General features: G+C 40.4%; 1 protein-coding gene across 1 annotated transcript in view; it reads left to right on the top strand.

The window, feature by feature from the left end:
• The window catches only part of LOC138953856 (cytoplasmic FMR1-interacting protein 1 homolog), a 42,764-nt gene extending 26,850 nt beyond the window's left edge, over positions 1-15,914 (top strand). Inside the window, exons 21-29 of the mRNA XM_070325813.1 lie at positions 1,180-1,267; positions 1,815-1,958; positions 2,567-2,657; positions 4,617-4,747; positions 5,555-5,657; positions 6,816-6,922; positions 7,357-7,595; positions 8,218-8,374; positions 8,855-15,914. Coding sequence (XP_070181914.1) covers positions 1,180-1,267; positions 1,815-1,958; positions 2,567-2,657; positions 4,617-4,747; positions 5,555-5,657; positions 6,816-6,922; positions 7,357-7,595; positions 8,218-8,374; positions 8,855-9,019 — 1,225 coding nt within the window. The 3' untranslated portion in view covers positions 9,020-15,914. The remainder of the gene's footprint in view (positions 1-1,179; positions 1,268-1,814; positions 1,959-2,566; positions 2,658-4,616; positions 4,748-5,554; positions 5,658-6,815; positions 6,923-7,356; positions 7,596-8,217; positions 8,375-8,854) is intronic.
• The last annotated feature ends 3,391 nt before the right edge of the window (positions 15,915-19,305 follow it).

Here is a 19,305-nt window from a genome sequence, read left to right as displayed (position 1 = left end):
TTTTCGACATCTAGCATGTGGGACTAAAGTCAATGCATTCATAAGAATTGGGTAAGTATATTATATTAAATCAAAATTTAATTAAAAATTTTCGATTACAGGATCTTTTCCGTGCACACTTGGTCTTGTGCTTGCATGTACACATGAAGGGAGATAAGGCACTAGCTGGTTTTCACAAAGTAGACCTGGGAGATCGAAAAAATCTCCACCCTGAACCCACCAGGCGCAGCCGAGATTTGAACCCACGAACTTCCGCTTGGGAGGCCGGCATCTTATCCACTAGGCTATTTCTTCCGTCTCTTTTTCTTCTGTTTCTTTTTTTTCTTCTTCTTGTTCTGTTATTTGCAAACTGGTCACATTGTCAGTCTGGCTTGCGGGGCAAACTGTGCTGTCCGCTCCAGTTGATGTCTCAGTCTAAACAGCTTTTCTTGCATTGAGGTCTCCATACTCCATATGGTCTGCTGTGTGGTTGAACATCAAACCTTCACCATCGACTAAAACAACAAATGCAACAGCAACTGACCAGTTAAGCATGACAACTGATAAATGAATGTTTAAAAACAATGATCCTTTAGAACTACGTATGATATTTTGAACATGTTCATATGATGTGATTTCTGAGGTGTGCCCATAATCTGAGCATGATCTGTGAGGGCCTGAGAGCTGATTTTAGAGCATGATCTGTGATGGCCTGAGAGCTGATTTTAGAGCATGATCTGTGATGGCCTGAGAGCTGATTTTAGAGCATGATCTGTGATGGCCTGAGAGCTGATTTTAGAGCTTGATCTGTGATGGCCTGAGAGCTGATTTTAGAGCATGATCTGTGATGGCCTGAGAGCTGATTTTAGAGCATGATCTGTGATGGCCTGAGAGCTGATTTTAGAGCATGATCTGTGATGGCCTGAGAGCTGATTTTAGAGCATGATCTGTGATGGCCTGAGAGCTGATTTTAGAGCATGATCTGTGATGGCCTGAGAGCTGATTTTAGAGCATGATCTGTGATGGCCTGAGAGCTGATTTTAGAGCATGATCTGTGATGGCCTGAGAGCTGATTTTAGAGCATGATCTGTGAGGGCCTGAGAGCTGATTTTAGAGCATTTTCTGCATAAGCTGATCATAGCAACAGCATAGTTGCTGTTTTGCAAGTCCGTACACATCTGTGCTTTTTGTTTGTTGCAGGTTTGTGAAAGTGCCAGAAATCTTTCAGAAAGTGAGCAAACGGGACAAGGCTCCCAGTTCTTCTCCCTTCAACCTCTTTGGCAGCAAGGTTGGTTGTGCATCTAATGAAGTATTTTTTACCCCAAAAAAGAATGCCTATTTCCTGTTTGTTTTGATTTAACGCATGGATTACTTGTACTGCTGGCACCTCAGAAACCCGTTAGCCTTTGTACATCCTCTCTCAACAGAAACCCGTTAGCCTTTGTACATCCTCTCTCAACAGAAATACGTTAATTGCTACATTCCCATATTTCATGTATAGTTTGACTGAACACATGGAATTCTTGAACTGCTGGCATCTCAAAACCACATTATTGGCACATACCCGCTCCAATCAAATGGTGTCAGTTTGCAATTGAGCATTTAGTCAGCTTGCTAATTCAACAATCTATTCAGTTAGCAGAATAGAAGAAAGAAAAAACTTGGCATTTTATTATGAAAACTTAGATTTTAGTGATGAAACAGCAGCAAGGTTGATTTTTTATTCATTTTCATTATTTTGTTGTCCTATCGCCAGGAAATTCGGGTCGCTTCCTTCCAGTAGAAAGCTGGAAAGCTTGTACATCTTTCATGAATTCTGACTGTCTGTGTTTCAGCGACTCAACACCTCGTTCAACACCATCTTCAGCATGTACTCTGAGTTCATCGGCATGCCGCATCTGCGTGTCATGTGTCGCATGCTGGGCTACCAAGGCGTCGCTGTCGTCATCGAGGAGCTCTTCAGATGCGCAGAAGCCTTCGTAAGTTAACCTCTCGTTTAGAAGGCGTGGGGATTTGGCTGGAGTGGATGAGGGAAGAGGAAGACAGGGAGAAAGTGAGTGAGGATGGGAGGAAGAGAATGAAGGTCATGGAAGGTGCTGTGAAAGCGAGGGCATGGGAGCTAGGGTTTGGGGGCTGCTTTAGATATTACAATCGAACGTGCCCCAGCGACCACCTCTCGATAGCAACTACCTGCCAACAACAATCGTCTGCCCAAAAGGGTCCCCGACAGGTTCTTCTATATAATTCACCTTTCTATAGTGGCCACTTGTCTATTATTACCACGTTTGGTTGGTCTTTTGGGCAGGTTCAACTGTATTTAGAAGTTGTTGAAATTTGCAGGACCTCTTGTCATTTTTCCTGTTTTTTTGGTGCACATGATTAGGCACTAAGAGAATTAGTGATAGGGGTTGAGTGTAAATTGAAGGGACTGGCAAATGTGAAAGATGAGGATTATGTCAGTTACTGTGGGGGCCTGGAGAAGGGGGGGGGGGGGGGGGGGGGGAGGGAGGGGTTAACTCTATAGTTGTCATTGTTGTTTTGAAGAAACTTGTTGGAAATGTAAAGTCATTTCTATTTTCCTGTGCAGCTGAAAGGAATCATGCTTGACTACATGAAACAGCTGATGAAGGTCATGCCGGAGAAGTGCAAGTTGCAGAGCTACTCCTACAGCTCACCAGGTAGGATCTGTTTATACCTTCTTCACACCTAGGATTTACCCTTTTTTAGCGTATCATCAACTCATGTCCCTCAAAGGAACATTTCCTGTGAGGACGTTAAGGACCCCCTAGTTTGTTAGGTTTACCCTTACTATTTTGGAGTAATTTATTACTATTCTTTAGGATTTTGGGGAAAAAAATAAACCATTTCAGTCCAATATTACGATTTTTAAATGTGCTTCAAATTAGGTTTGTGTTGCTAATGTTGGCGTTTGTAACCACTGGGTTACTATTTTGGTGATCAGATGACTTTTTGAGTCACTTGAGAAAAAGTGACTCTATGTAATCGGTCAGTGTTAGTCTGTCCGGCCGGCCGTCCGGCCGGCCGTCCGTAGACACCACCTTAACGTTGGACTTTTCTCGGAAACTATCAAAGCGATCGGGCTCATATTTTGTTTAGTCGTGACCTCCAATGACCTCTACACTTTAACGATGGTTTCGTTGACCTTTGACCTTTTTCAAGGTCACAGGTCAGCGTCAAAGGAAAAATTAGACATTTTATATCTTTGACAAAGTTCATCGGATGTGATTGAAACTTTGTAGGATTATTCTTTACATCAAAGTATTTACATCTGTAGCCTTTTACGAACGTTATCAGAAAAACAAGGGAGATAACTAGCCTTTTCTGTTCGGCAACACACAACTTAACGTTGGGCTTTTCTCGGAAACTATAAAAGTGACCGGGCTCAAATTTTATGTGAACGTGACTCATTGTGTTGTGAATAGCAATTTCTTCCTGTCCATCTGATGCCTCATATAATATTCAGAACTGCGAAAGTGACTCGATCGAGCGTTTGCTCTTCTTGTTTTTACTTGACCCTCTTGTCAGGTTTTGGGGGTAAACAGGCCTGCTTCTTTGGTGTTCTGCTGAATGAACTGTTACTGTTAGGCATCGGGGGGGGGGGGGGGGAGGTGGGGAGCATGTTTTTAGGCTTTTTCTTTACAATTTCATGATCTTATGTCTGACTGTTCATTTTGGAACACACATGTATTAACAAATGCTCATATGATAGAGTACCTATTCACATCCTCCTGTTCATGACCCTCAACAGACCACAAAGTTGGTAAATATTGCACCTTCATGAATTTTGCAGCAGCAAAACATTTGTTTTTGTTGTTGTACTGTGTTAGTTTATCACTGACACTGTAATAGTTTACTATCTTTTGGAGATGCCCTGTCTTTTTTGGAAAATCTGTCCTTCCTTCATTCTTCCTTATTTTCTTTCTTTCTTTCTTTTGAGCTTTCTATCGCTTGTTGAGTGGTGTGATATAAGTAGGAATGTTGTTTGGCGCCAGTAGTCACCAAAACGCAAGCAATTCTGTCAAATATGCCGAAAACTTTGCAGTCAGTTGGGCAGATCTGCCAGACTTTTTCTCAGGGTAGGGAAAAGCAAGCTCCAGTCCAAGGACTGCCTTAACATCAGAAAACATCTGAAACTGTTATGGCAAATTTTGCAAATTTGCCGAAGACAAAATAAATCCTGGCAGCGTCTCTGCTGAAGTCACAAATCAAACATTGACATTTTCATCTTCATCCGTTTAGCGACCACAATCATCTTATTGATTGTTCAGCTGCTTTGTGTGTGTGTGTGTGTGTGTGTGTGTGTGTGTGTGTGTGTGTGTGTGTGTGTGTGTGTGTGTGTGTGCTGGATATTTTTGTGTTTCTGTAATCCACCAAACTCTGACATGGATTACAGGATCTTTTCCTTGCGTACTTGGTCTTTAGCTTGCGTGTACACACAAAGGGGGATAAGACACTAACAGGTCTGTACATAAGTTGACCTGGTAGATCAGAAAAATCTCCACCCTTAACCCACCAGGCGCGACTGACCGGGATTTGAACACTCAACCTTCTGCATAGGAGGCCGATATCTTATCCACAAGGCCACTGATGTGTTGCGCATGTTTGCTGTGTGACAGGTATTCTGCAGTACTACCTGGCCCTGCTGAATGACATCATGCAGTATACAGACCTCAAGACAGAGGTCTTCCAGGGCCTCAAGGAAATCGGCAACACCGTCATTTTCTGTAGGCTTACAGAACGGGCTTTCGTACGTTTCAGTTTCTTTCATCACAGCGTGATTACGAGAGAATGGTGGATTCTGTTGAAGGAATGATGAGTGATATTTCTTTGAATGAAATCACAGATTTCCGTAGGTTTTGTTTTATTTTATCACATTTTGCTGGTGAGAGAGTGAGAGATTTTGTTTAAGAAAGGATGAGGGAAATCTCTTAGAAACGACATCAGGCTTTTGTAGGTTTCATTTTTGTTGGTAATAACTTGCTTTCAAGAGAGTGATGTCGCTTAGAAAGAATAGCGACAGTAGAACATGTATTGAATACATGCACAAACTTCACCCTGCTGCGGAACCAGATCTGGCCAGAAGGAGCTACACTGGAGACCAAGCTCTGGGGAACGTCAGAAGAACTGAAAGCGACGTTTCAGTTCACGACAGCAGCGGAACTACGACCCTAGACACAACCGTCGAACGCAGAAGAAGAAGAAGAATAGCATGTTTTCATAGGTTTTGTTTTATTTTACAACATCTTGCTATGGTGAGAATGATAGATTCTGTTCCAAGAAATGATGAGTGAAATCTCTTAGAAACAACAATTAACAGGCTTTCATAAGTTTCGGTTTCTTTCATTGCAGCTTGGTTGCGACAGGATGGTTGATTCTGTTTCAAAAATTATGAGTGATTTGTCTGAGGTTTCTTTCTGTCATCACTTCTTGTTTTGAGAGAATGGTTGAGATCGTTTGTTAGACTGACAGATTTTCATATCAGAGGTCTATATTTGGAGAAAAACAATTTCAAAATTGCTTTGCTGATGTCAGGCGTTTGGTTGACTGTTTTCAGAACCAAGAGGAGACAATAGACTTAATGACGGCAGGTCCATTTGAAAACAACCTCCCAAAACCCCATGTGCCGACCAAGAAGGAGGGAACAAAGGACCCTAAAGGTAAAAAAAAAGAAGAAAATAACATTGCTAACATTGCTTGTTTGCAATGTTTTATGTTGCAGTAAATGTACACTGTTCATTCTGTTCAGCTGAGATCCACTGTACATGCAGAGAATGTTTCCTGTACGACTGTAGTAAAGCTCTCTTTTGTGCTCTTTCTTGATTGTTGCCTTTTTTCAGAGAGAGAGACACACAGACACTGACACTGACACTGAGAGAGAGAGAGAGAGAAAGAGAGAGAGAGAGAGAGAGAGAGAGAGAGAGAGAGAGAGAGAGAGAGAGAGAGAGAGAGAGAGAGAGAGACACACTCACACACACACTCTCTGACACTGACACTGAGAGAGAGAGACTGACACTGAGAGAGATAGAGAGAGAGAGAGACTGACACAGAGATAGAGAGAGAGAGAGAGAGACTGACACAGAGAGAGACACTGACACAGAGAGAGATAGAGAGAGAGACTGACACTGAGAGAGAGAGATAGAGAGACTGACACTGAGAGAGAGAGAGAGATACTGACACTGAGAGAGAGATAGACACTGACACAGAGATAGAGAGAGAGACACTGACACTGAGAAAGAGAGAGATAGAGAGAGAAACTGACACTGAGAGAAAGACACTGACAGAGAGAGAGAGAGAGATACTGACACTGAGAGAGAGAGAGAGATAGACACTGACACAGAGATAGAGAGAGAGAGACACTGACACTGAGAAAAAGAGAGATAGAGAGAGACTGACAGAGAGAGAGAGAGACTGACACTGAGAGAGAGAGAGAGAGAGAGAGAGAGAGAGAGAGAGATAGAGAGACACTGACACGAATACTGAGAGAGAGAGATAGAGAGACACTGACACTGAGAGAGAGTGAGAGAGACTGAGACTGTGTGTTTTGGTGTGAGGGAGTGCCTGCATGCTTACATGTGGCACACAAAAAAAACTCCAGACTTTTGTCTGAAATCAGACTTTTTTGTGAGCTCCAATACAGAAGTTCAGAGCAGAATTTGTATATTACATGTATTTTCGAATCATAGGTCACTTCTAGACCATGTATCTTTATTTCTGTGTGTGTGCATGTCTCTATGTCCTTATGTCCATGTGTGTGTCTGTGCATGCTGTTTGAATTTAAAACTAAAATCTCTTTGTCTGCCTGCTTGTCTGCACAGATTCCAAGGAAGTAGAGAGAGAGTTGAAAGCAGCCATTTCCCAGCTGGAGAAAAAGTATGCCTCCCTTCAAGTGGTTCCTCTCACCAAGAAGCTGGGAACTCCTGTGGTTAGTTTGCCTTTTATCTTACCTTTGGTCATCATATGATTTGGGGCTTGTTTGTTTTGGTTTGTATGCTTTAGTTGCTGTTGAGTGGTTGAGGTTTTGGAGTAAGAAGGAGCTGTAAAAGTTGCCATTTTTGTGTGTGTGTGTGTGTGTGTGTGTGTGTGTGTGTATGTATGTGTGATTGTGTGTGTGTGTTTGTGTGCGTCTAGGCATGCACGTGTGTGTGTGTGTGTGTGTGTGTGTGTGTGTGTGTGCGCCAGTGTACATACGTGTGTGTTTTTGTTTGCAATTAGGCGTGCACATTTGTGTCTGTGTGTTGGCATACTTACATGTCTGCAAATGGATGCCTTCAGCCGTACGTTATATCTGAATAAACATTTACCAACTAGTTTGTCTCAAGCATTTAACATTTTTCTGTCATAATTTTCTCACAACAGCAAGTGGACATCGTTTCCCAAGCAGATGTCCTGACTCGTGAACGCCTGTGCTGTGGTCTGTCCATCTTCAAGCAGCTGATGAAGCGGCTCAAGGACATTCTTACCGACCCTCTGTGGCACGGTCAGCCTGCAACCACTGGTACTTTCAACGTTGACGAGTGCAGTGAATTTCATCGTATGTGGAGCGCCATCAATTTCTTCATATGTCTGCCTGTCGGGGAGCATGAGTACACCATTGAGTAAGTTTGGTGTGTTTGTTGGTGGGAAGGGGGTAGAGGTGGTGGTGTTGGGTGTTTGTGTGTGAGTTATTGAGAGTAGCTTTCATGGGTGGGTTAATTTGCTATTTCAAAAAGTGCAGCTTTAGTAGGGTTGCAGCCAAATTCCGAATTTCTTTAATAAGATTTCATTACAGCAGAACTAGAACTAAGTCCAACATCTCCAGAACAAACCTTGCACTTACTGAAGGTCAATATGGGATGCTGGAATGTTATCATTTTGTACTTGAACCTCAGTGCCATTTTAAACACAAGTCTTACAGCTTTTGATTTGGTTCTCACAACACACAGGCAATCTGAGAAGAAGTGACACAAGCTGTGTGTAACCATAGTTGCTTTAAGATGCCATACTTCTAAGATACAGGGCTGTTTCTGACTAGCAATCTGAGAAGAAGTGACACAAGCTGTGTGTAACCATAGTTGCTTTAAGATGCCATACTTCTAAGATACAGGGCTGTTTCTGACTAGCAATCTGAGAAGAAGTGACACAAGCTGTGTGTTACCATAGTTGCTTTTAGATGCCATACTTCTAAGATACAGGGCTGTTTCTGACTAGCATTTTACAATTTGTTTCTTGTTTCAACAGACAGATGTTTGGAGAGGGTCTGACGTGGGCAGGGTGCACACTGATCACGGTGCTCGGTCAACAGGAACGCTTTGAAATGCTGGACTTCAGCTACCACCTGCTGCAAGTCAACCGCGTCGACATGAAGACCATCAAGGATGATAACGTCAAAGGATTTGTAAGTTGGATTTGCTGTTTAGTTTGGATTTAACAGTCTTGAGCTACTGCTTCTACTTCTGAATTTTTCTTTTTGTTTGTATTTAACAGTCTTAAGTTACTACTTCTAGTTCTACTTCTGAATTTTTCTCTTTTTTTGTATTTATCAGTCTTAAGCTACTGCTTCTACTTCAGAATTTTCCTCTCTGACACTTTTGAAAAACAAAAAATGAAGAAACAGAGGGGAGATTTTCATTGAGCTGCTGCACCCCTGTTTACCTCATTTTGAAGCATTCCTTTTCTTGTTGCCATACCTGACTGAATGATCAATGATTCTTACACAAAAAGAATTATTACCAATTCCATTGACAAGAGAGCATAGGGTTTGGCAGTGAGGCTAAAGGTTGAAGAGAATGCAAGTAAGAATTCAAATATTGCAGATTCAGGCATCAGTTTAAGCATCCTTGACTGACTTGACTGAATGTTTTGATTGTGTCCACAGAGCTTGAAGAAGACGGTGGACCGTATCCGCAAGTTTCAGATCCTGAACACACAAGTCTTCTCTATGCTCAACAACTTCCACCAGCGACGCAGCGACAATGTGCCTGTGGAGCAGATTCGTTGCTTCGTTCCCCCCATCCACCCCTCTGTCGCCACCAACGTGTGATGGCAAAGATCTTCGTCATTTCTATCCTGCATCAGTGAAAAAATGGACTGCTAAGAAACGATGTTGAGTTCGTTGAACAATGCGAACTAGTTTGGTCGACTTCCATCTCATTTAAGACACGAATTTAGATCGCGGGTTTGTCCAAACTTTACCTCCACGATCCAAAGGTTTGCCCAGTTAAGACCAAGGCTTTCTTTGTTGTGATGAAGTTTTTAAAATTTTGCACTCTGTAAGCATTGTTTTCAAGGAATGGATATTGTAAATAGAATGTACATTTTCAAGTCAATGTTAAGCTTTATTGTTTGTTGATATTGTTTTTGTCATAGAAGCTTGAATAGAGGCAGAAGTGATGAAAATGTAGGAATCAGCAAAGCTAGACTGCCAAAAGCATCAGCATTTAAACATGGCTGAAAATGAACTGCCTTTATAGCAAAATGTATAGGTTATTACAGACATTTCTTGACTTCCAAAGTCTTTTCTGGTCAACCACCTGAGTCATTTTCTAGCAGTTGATTTCAAAACAAAGGGATACACTTTACAGTACATAGAACAGCTGGTCTGACATTCAAGAGGTTATCTAGTTCTGTCAAAGACTTAGATGGGAGCTGTGTTCCACAGTCTTCTTCTTCTTCGTCTTCTTCGTTCATGGGCTTAGACTCTTACGTTCACTCATGTTTTTAGCATGTGTGGATTTTTACGTGTATGACCGTTTTTATCCCGCCATTCAGGCAGCATACGCTGATTTCGGGGGAGGCATGCTGGGTATTTTCGTGTTTCCATAACCCACCGAACTCTGACATGGATTACAGGATCTTTTCCGTGCGCACTTGGTCTTGTGCTTGAGTGTACACAAGAAGGGGGATAAGTCACTAGCAGGTCTGCACATTAGTTGACCTGGGAGATCGGAAAAATCTCCACTCTTAACCCACCAGGCGGCAGCGACCGGGATTCAAACTCACGACCTCCCGATTTAGAGGCCGACGTCTTACCACCACGCCACTGTGCCCGTCCGTGTTCCACAGTCAACTATCCTTTTGACTGGCATGAAAACTGCTGGGAATTGATTGCTAGGCCACCAAGCTCCGTGGCAGTCGACTGGAGCTGGAGAAGACTACGACCTTCATCTCACGAGCCGGACTGAATGAGTAGCGCCAGCGAACGCAAAGAAGAAGAAGATTGCTAGGCTAGCTTATAAATCCTTCCTTTGTTTTGTTTTTTGTTTTGTTTTTATATCTATGAAACACATGCTTGAATTTTGTATCTATGCTCACAGAGATTCAGCAAACTGCCAAACAAGTTTTAGCTGAACCCTTTCAACGAAACACAAAGTCTTGCTGGGTTTTTTGTGTTTATATGTGGTGCTTATGCCAGGTGCATAGCTGTTTAAATGGCAGAGAAAACTTAGAGAATGTTTCAGCACTGCTTTGCATGAAAATATTATCTTTCCTGTGGTGAACTGTATGCAGTGTTGCCCAAGAAACTCACTGTGCCCAAACGTTTAAAGACACTGCCATGCTCAGCAAGTTTTTGTTGGTTGCTGTGGTGGTAATAATGCGATGGGTAAAACTCTTGAAATAGCCCCGTGAAAGTTGCGTCACATGCTGAAAGAAGGATGAACATTCTGAGATTCATTCAGTGTGGTGACAAAACCTCACATGGGGCTAAATCTGAAGATTGCTATGCGATGATAAGTTTGATTGTTTGTCTGATGCTTGCACTGCATTATGGGAATGTCTTCACAGAGCTTCGTTACTACTGTTGCTTAAATTCGCAATGAAAGTGGCATTATATCTGTTTTATCTTTCCATGTTATTTTTTAAGCTATTTTGTGATCAGTGTTAAGTGCTAGTATTGTTCATAATTCATTTCCCTGCAACATGATAATTGCATGATACTCCTGCAGACCAGTACTGCCAGAAGATCAGTAACATTAAAATCATTAATATTGTTGCATGTACATATCTGTACCTGAGCCTAGCTATCTTCCATGGATGAGAGGCTGTATGATATAGAATGTTTTTAAGGTAATCTGCTGCCTGAAAGAAAAAAATCCTTGTGGTTTCATACAAGACCAAAACGAATTTGAATTGAATCAGTGAAAGGAAAATATATTCAAAATCAAGATTGAAAGCATAAATGTACTCATTTCTTTCCTCCAAATCTTACTTAATCCAATCGATATGTACAAGATTTGTATAAATGTGTACAGTATGAGTTAAGTAATATATATATATATATATACTACAAACAAAGTGGAGAATTACTTGAAATGCATTACTCAAATATCCTGAAGTGTGACTGTCGTTCATTCACTCTATTTTCAAACTGCTGACTTTTGAATGTCAGTTTCTTTGGATGTTTTCTTTCCCAACAGAATGGCCTGCAAGTGCACTGAAATCACAACGCTGACAGTACCTGCTTAAACAAAAACAAGCATGTCAAAGTTATGTCTGTGATCTCATTCCATTCAGACAATTGTAGATTTGTAGATTTGAATTTAGAAGACATTTTTTTGCATGAACTTGACTTATTTTCCAAGAATACGGATGAACTTTTAGACTTTAAGGTAAATCTGTTGTTTATTCAAGAATACCTCGTGCAGCTTGTCCCGTTGAAAGACTAACATAGCCTGAAATCAAGGAGTGCAATATTGAGGCTGTTTGTAACACGTTTCTCAAACTTTATATAAATCACTGTGCAGCTGTAGCGCTTTTGAACTATTTCCTTTTTCTCACTATCCTGTCTTGGGAATGAACTGCTCAGAAGAGACTAGGTTACACTAGCAGTTACGGAAGCCAGCCTGCTATGAATTTTTGGCTGGCTTTGTTGGGGTCTTTTTTTAAAAGCATTGTTACTGCAAGTATTTGATTAGCACTGTGTAATAATTTATAATACAAACGTAAGCATAATCTCTGCATTCAGTCAGCAGAAGTAGGTGACCTGACTTTTCACGATGACATTTTCTAACAAATGAAACAACCAATCCTGTTTATAGGCACATAATTCTGTTTAGAATTGATGACATCATGTACAGCAATATCTAAACTATTAAATACGAAAAGTGACCGTACACCAAAGTTAACCTTCGTGGTTGAAAACGACGTTAAACACCAAATAAAGAAAGAAAGTACACCAAAGTGAATAGATATACCACAAATAGATGCTAATGAAACTATATTGATGTTTTGTAGGGACCCTAATTACGAAGTATTAGGTAACAATAGTCACTGACTGTAAATGCTCTGTGTGGCTTTACTTTCTGACCAGCTCTAGATGTTAGTACTGTCATGTACCAGCATTATTTTCTTTCTGACATGATCTTTTTTCTTAGCTTTCTCGGGGAATGAAAGTGACAAAGTATAAGATGGTTTACTGCTCAGAAGAAGGAATATGGCTGCACAAGTTGTGAGTGAATAAAATACAGAGGTATAGCTGCAAGAACACATAAAAGCTAAGTTATAATTAGAATTAAAAAACAAGAAAGGTAAGTTGTTGAAATATTGTTATTGACAAAAATATGTTACAATCATAAATATATCGACCCAACGGTCTTTTAAGTGAACAGACAAACAAATAGTCACAAAAGACTTATCTTGATGGAATCAGAAATATGTCGATAACAACGTTCTAGCAACTTACCTTTTTTGTTTTTGATTCTGAATTTTTGAACGTTGGCAATCTCTTTGTTTTTGGACTTTTTTAAGTTATAATTAATTTTGCTGGGTGAATACTAGAGAGAAAGGATTGTCAAGCCTAAGGAGACATGCTTTTCTTTACGTTCTTCTGACCTGCAGTTTGTTTGTTTGTTTGCATTGAACAAAACTACAGCAAAACTCCCTTTACTGTAATTATTTGACAAAAGTAAGCTGAGTGACTTTTTTTGTTGTTAGTTGATATTTTTAACAAGCATCAAAGCTGCTGTTGTTTTTGCTGATTATGTTTTTAATCAAAGTTGTGCTTTACTTGGTGTTAATGATGTTTTACTGATTAGAGTTTGGAGAATGACCGGACATAGTTTGTAATTGAGATTGAAAAATAAATCTGATGCCACCTGATAAATGTGAGAGAAAAACAAATCTTTCAGCATTCCAGATTGTGGTGAAATATATCTTGCGCCTTAATTACATACCTGTGATACTCGCAAATGTTTGTCTGGAAAACTTATGCAAAGAAAGAAAACGTTGAGCTAAGGAGAAAACGTTGAGCTTCCTTAGAGGTATTTTTCTAGAGTTATGTTTTACATATTTTTGCATTCCTTTTTGCTTGTAATACGTGTTAAAAACTGCATGATTTGTTTGGATATACGTGTACACTGTTGTTTGCTTTTTATGAATGCCAGATAGACTAGGTAGTGTAATAGCTACACATTCAGAGGAATAGTATTTATCAATTGCTGTGATTCTTAAAATTGGCATTGAGCAAGGAAAATTTGTTTTGATGAGAAATGGGTGAGATAGTGTGATAAATACTGAAGACATGTCTATGATATCATGGAGAAAGTGGATGCAAGCTTTTTACTTATGCACAGTTCATATTGTGCCTGTGCTTATTCACACGAATTGTACAAATGTTAAAAGTCTGATCATCGAGTCACTTCTTTTAAAATTTAAAAACAAAACAAAAAAACAATGCCTCCCACATAAAAGCATGCTGTACCTCAATATGCCGTTCCCACTGCATAATCTTATGAATTAAGGCTCACTCCATCTCTGGGCACAAAGGAGTAAAGTGATTTTGCAAATTATATATTCGGTAGTTACGTGATCTGTAAAGTTACTGGACTAGTGGGCGATGTTGGGTTCTCTGGAACTGGTAGGAAATGCGTTAATTGACTGACTAATAGATTGTTACGTCCTCTTAGGACCAATGGCCTATCTTGGGATAGGTAGATGTAGTATGCTATGGGGTGCGTTAATTGTGTTGTTCTGGTTTTAAGAGATCTGAGATGGTGCAGTAACAGTGGTACAACAATGCTTGTGCTTCTAAATGTATATTTGTAAAGTGTTACATCCCGAAAATGGCATTATTTTCACATGTGTATCATATCATTAATGTGACCCTTCACCACCGTATGAGTCGCATGTCACCTTTGCATGATTTTCATATTTTTACAGTTTTCTAAAGAGTTTTTTATGCTCTATCCAGTGGTGAAAACCGTTTTAGAAAAGAGCGAAAACTTTTTGAGTTATAAGCCTGTAACTAAGGTGACCCTCACACTGTTACCAGACACCCCCCGGACTTATATTAAGCCTAGCGCAGAACCGCGCAAGGTGACATGCGACTCATTCCGTGGTGGAGGGTCATATATATATACATTTGTTTATTTGCTTGTTTGTTTCTCTGAGGAGGTTGGAACTGAGGTTGAAGTTGTCTTAGAGGGGGAACCTTTTTGAATTGATCAAATAATTCTAAATGGTTTGGACATCTACATGTGATGGCTAGGTTTCATTGGTGCTTCTTTTAAAACTGTTATATTATTTTGCTTTATTTTATTTTCATCTGCTTAAAAAATATTTTATTCCATATTTTTTATTTTGTTACTTTTTGTTATGTTATTTTAGTTTATCTTGTTTTTAGCATGACCCGATTCTTTGATTCTTGTTACTCTTCCCTTGCTATTTTCCCTGTGTAGTCTGTACCAGAAACAAGTCGGGATAAAAATTGCTTGTTTCGTTCTATATTTTGTATTGTTTACAGGGCTAGGAGACTGGTTCTGTGAAACCTTTGCTCAGTTTTGTCTGGTATTGGGAATGCTTCAGTTTCTTTGTAATTTGATCTGCATCTCCCTGTCCATGTCTGTCTGTTTGTCTAGTCTCTGTCTTCTCTGTTTTTGTTTTTAACATTTGTTTATTTTGTATGGAAGTTTATGGGAACCTAAACATATGCTTTGTAGGAACAATACAAAGGCAAGAATCTCTGTTTTTAGTGATATGTGGGTTGGCTTTTTTCATTAGTTTTATTGCAAAGAATCAACTTTTTTTCTTGCTAGGAAGGATTGTGCTTTTAGCTTTTAGTCTCTCCTTTTCTATCTCTGTCTGTGTCTGTCTGTCTGTCTGTCTGTCTGTCAGTCTCTCTCTCTCTCTCTCTCTCTCTCTCTCTCTCTCTCTCTCTCTCTCTCTCTCTCTCTCTTGAGTTTTTTTTCTTATTTCCTACCTGTCAGGCTTGTGATTGTGATTTACATTCCAAGGATATTTATTCATCATTTTTTGTTTTACATGCTGCTTAGTTTATTTACAGTTGTTGCTCTTGTTTCTCAGATTCTTTACTATTGTATTTCAAAACATACCTATCCCCAACAAAAATTGTGCCCCCCCCCCCCCCTCCCTTTTCACAGACAACCTTCATTGAAAAGGTAATTACATGTATTTAAATATGAAAACATTCTTCTTCATTCTCTGATGCTAAAAGGAAATTACATTATCAGTTCTGTCATTTTTACAAGGGAATCATTTGTAACATGTGAACAAAATTTTAGCTGACGGTTTTTTTCTTTGAGATAAACATTTACTCAAGGTAACTTGTACAAGAGAAACATTTGTAAACAAAATTTAGGTGACGTTTTTCTTTCTTTCAGAGAAACATTTACTCAAGATAGCTTTTGAAGAGTTGCTTTTTACAAAATTGTTGCTTACACCTCTACAGTTGCCTTTTCATCGTCTTCCAAAGTAAGTCTTTTGGGAACTGTTTCTGTGATGAGCTTTTGGAGAATGGTTCCGACAGTCGCTTTTGTAGATAGTACATTGTATGTTTTCATAATTTTAATGATATAGATGGTGCTATAATTCTTTCGCAGTATAAAATGTTACAGCAATTTATTATGTCACAATGATATGAATAACTAATTTGCCTTTTTTCTCTTTCAGCAAGATTATAACAAGAGTTCTTTCAAACTTTCCTCAGATATTTTTCTTTCTGTGTGTGTGTGTGTGTGTGTGTGTGTGTGTGTGTGTGTGTGTGTGTGTGTGTGTGTGTGTGTGTGTGTGTGTGTGTGTGTGTGTGTGTGTGTGTTGTAGTAGTAGTAGTAGTATACCGGCACGGTTGGCCTAGTGGTAAGGCGTCCGCCCCGTGATCGGAAGGTCGTGGGTTCGAACCCCGGCCGGGTCATACCTAACACTTTAAAATTGGCAATCTAGTGGCTGCTCTGCCTGGCGTCTGGCATTATGGGGTTAGTGCTAGGACTGGTTGGTCCGGTGTCAGAATAATGTGACTGGGTGAGACATGAAGCCTGTGCTGCGACTTCTGTCTTGTGTGTGGCGCACGTTATATGTCAAAGCAGCACCGCCCTGATATGGCCCTTCGTGGTCGGCTGGGCGTTAAGCAAACAAACAAACAAACAAACAAACAAAGTAGTAGTAGTAGGTACTGTACTGTCTACCTTCCTCTTTGTCTGTCTACATGCCATGGATCTTATCTCTGTCGTACATGCCATCATTGAAGTATATTTTCCGTCACGTATGAAACAAAAATAACCAAAAAGCAAGAATAATTACCTTCGTAAACGGCATTGCCCATTCTCAGCGATTACCGGGTGCATACAGGGCCGGACCCAGGGGGGGGGGGTTCCAGGGGTTCTGGAACCCCACCCCTGGAAAAAGCATGTACCTTGCTTTGAGTGTTTTTTATTTATTTTTTATTTTTATTTTTTTAATAAATTTTGTGTGTCTCTAACAAATTTTATTCAATGTGAAATCCTATGAGAAAAAGGTAAAACCCCCCCCCCCCCCCCACCAACTCACACTGACAGGCCTTAACCCTCAAAACAAGGCCCAGAATGCACCAGATTGCACAGATTTTAACCGTTTTTCAAAAATTTTCCGGGGGAGCATGCCCCCGGACCCCCCTAGTTCGCGCGCCTGCAAAGCAGGCGCGCGCTTGTGGCTTCGCCACTTTGCTGATGCCCCCCCAAAAAAGGAGGAACCCCCCCCTTACAACTCATTTGGTCCGGCCCTGTGCATATGCACTATACGAGGTCAAGGTCGTTTTGAGGGGTTCTTTCATTAAAGAATTTAGAAAAAGCCTCTAAAGTTATCGTCTGCAACTTTCGATTTTTAGACATTTGGAAGACACACCAGTAAATACAGCACCCTATACTCACGTGACTTGTATGTGACTATCCCCCAAATTCGATGTATTCGAAAACGCACCGAGCGATGCTGCTGATCAAACTTTAGACCATATGTATTCCCCCCCTTGGATTCTAGTTTGTGATGATAACTTGAATGGTATTTTGACTTTGAAATTAGCTTCAACGCAAAATGTTTCTTTTCTTATTCAAAGGACGTAACCGCTCGGAGCGTTTTCTATTAAATCAAATTTGGGGTAAAATCGATCGAATTACATCACAAATCTGCTTCAGTTGCAAGATCTTGCCATGATTTTCTCCCTCAAGATAATTGTACCGCCAAAAGAGATCACATCAGAGATCACAGAAAGTACTGCTGCGAGTGAGTGAAGCGTTGAACATTATTACAACTGAACCGTCCTACCGTACGCACAATGTGTGAGTATAGGTTCTATTGGAGAAAAAACAAGTCGCGTAAGGCGAAAATACAATATTTAGTCAAGTAGCTGTCGAACTCACAGAATGAAACTGAACGCAATGCCATTTTTCAGCAAGACCGTATACTCGTAGCATCGTCAGTCCACCGCTCATGGCAAAGGCAGTGAAATTGACAAGAAGAGCGGGGTAGTAGTTGCGCTAAGAAGGATAGCACGCTTTTCTGTACCTCTCTTTGTTTTAACTTTCTGAGCGTGTTTTTAATCCAAACATATCATATCTATATGTTTTTGGAATCAGGAACCGACAAGGAATAAGATGAAAGTGTTTTTAAATTGATTTGGACAATTTATTTTTGATAATCATTTTTATATATTTAATTTTCAGAGCTTGTTTTTAATCCGAATATAACATATTTATATGTTTTTGGAATCAGCAAATGATGGAGAATAAGATGAACGTAAATTTGGATCGTTTTATAAATGTTTATTTTTTTTTACAATTTTCCGATTTTTAATGACCAAAGTCATTAATTAATTTTTAAGCCACCAAGCTGAATTGCAATACCGAAGTCCGGGCTTCGTCGAAGATTACTTGACCAAAATTTCAACCAATTTGGTTGAAAAATGAGGGCGTGACAGTGCCGCCTCAACTTTCACGAAAAGCCGGATATGACGTCATCAAAGACATTTATCAAAAAAATGAAAAAAACGTTCGGGGATTTCATACCCAGGAACTCTCATGTCAAATTTCATAAAGATCGGTCCAGTAGTTTAGTCTGAATCGCTCTACACACACACACACACACAGACACACACACACACGCACATACACCACGACCCTCGTTTCGATTCCCCCTCGATGTTAAAATATTTAGTCAAAACTTGACTAAATATAAAAACACCACCCTGAGTGATCAGAAAAGACGGAGAGAGATACCCACTCAGTTGGACCTCGGGAGGGAAGGTGGATGGCCCGGGTTGGTAACTAAGGTACCAAGAGCTTTTTCTTACTTTTCTTCTTTTGGGGGAAGTAAAGCCGGAAGTGTATAAACGTGAATGATTATTTTTGCAGCTACACTCAGTCCCTTTTGGCACTATAAGCGAGACATTGAAAATCACACTAACCACACCTTGGTTCACACATAAACAGAATGCATGCATGGTTCAACAGGTGTGACCGTTGGGCAACTGGCCATGTACGCTATTAATAATGTTGGTTCCATTGTTACACGAAGCTCGTTAGGTGGGGAAATTGAATTTAGTTAATTGGTTAAGTTAAGTTACGTTTAACAGAGAGAGAAAGAGGGGTCCCGGAGTTTGTAGAGCACTGGACTTGTGATCCTAGGGTCACGGGTTCGAATCCGGGTCGGGACGGACACAGGTCAACTTTATGTGCAGACTCACTGAGGGACGGTATCCATGTTCCACCCCCGTGTCACGTAAAAGACTTCGGTTATTCTGCCATAAGAGAAGGTGGCTGATTATACCTAAAGACGCTCACACCTGTTTGCTGCTAGCTTTTCACTGGGCCCGAAATTCCTAGCCGGCACAATCACGTCATGAAAATGAAAATGAAGAGCGAGCGAGAGGGAGAATAATTCTGTCTGCACTGACAGGAATTATTTTATTGCGCGCGCACGTGTGTGTGTGTGCACATGCGTGTGTGTGTGTGCGCGTTTCTGCGTGTGTGTGTGTGTGTGTGTGTGTGTGCGTGCGTCTGTGTGACTGTGCCCTTTCGAGGAGGCCGGTTGCCTGGGTATAGTGGAGAATTGGTTGTGCTTTTAAGG

The sequence above is a fragment of the Littorina saxatilis genome, linkage group LG17 (genome assembly GCF_037325665.1).
Source record: "Littorina saxatilis isolate snail1 linkage group LG17, US_GU_Lsax_2.0, whole genome shotgun sequence".
Taxonomy (NCBI): Eukaryota; Metazoa; Mollusca; class Gastropoda; order Littorinimorpha; family Littorinidae; genus Littorina; species Littorina saxatilis.
The sequence above is the reverse complement of the archived record's forward strand: the minus strand, read 5'-3'. Positions and strand labels throughout refer to the sequence as shown.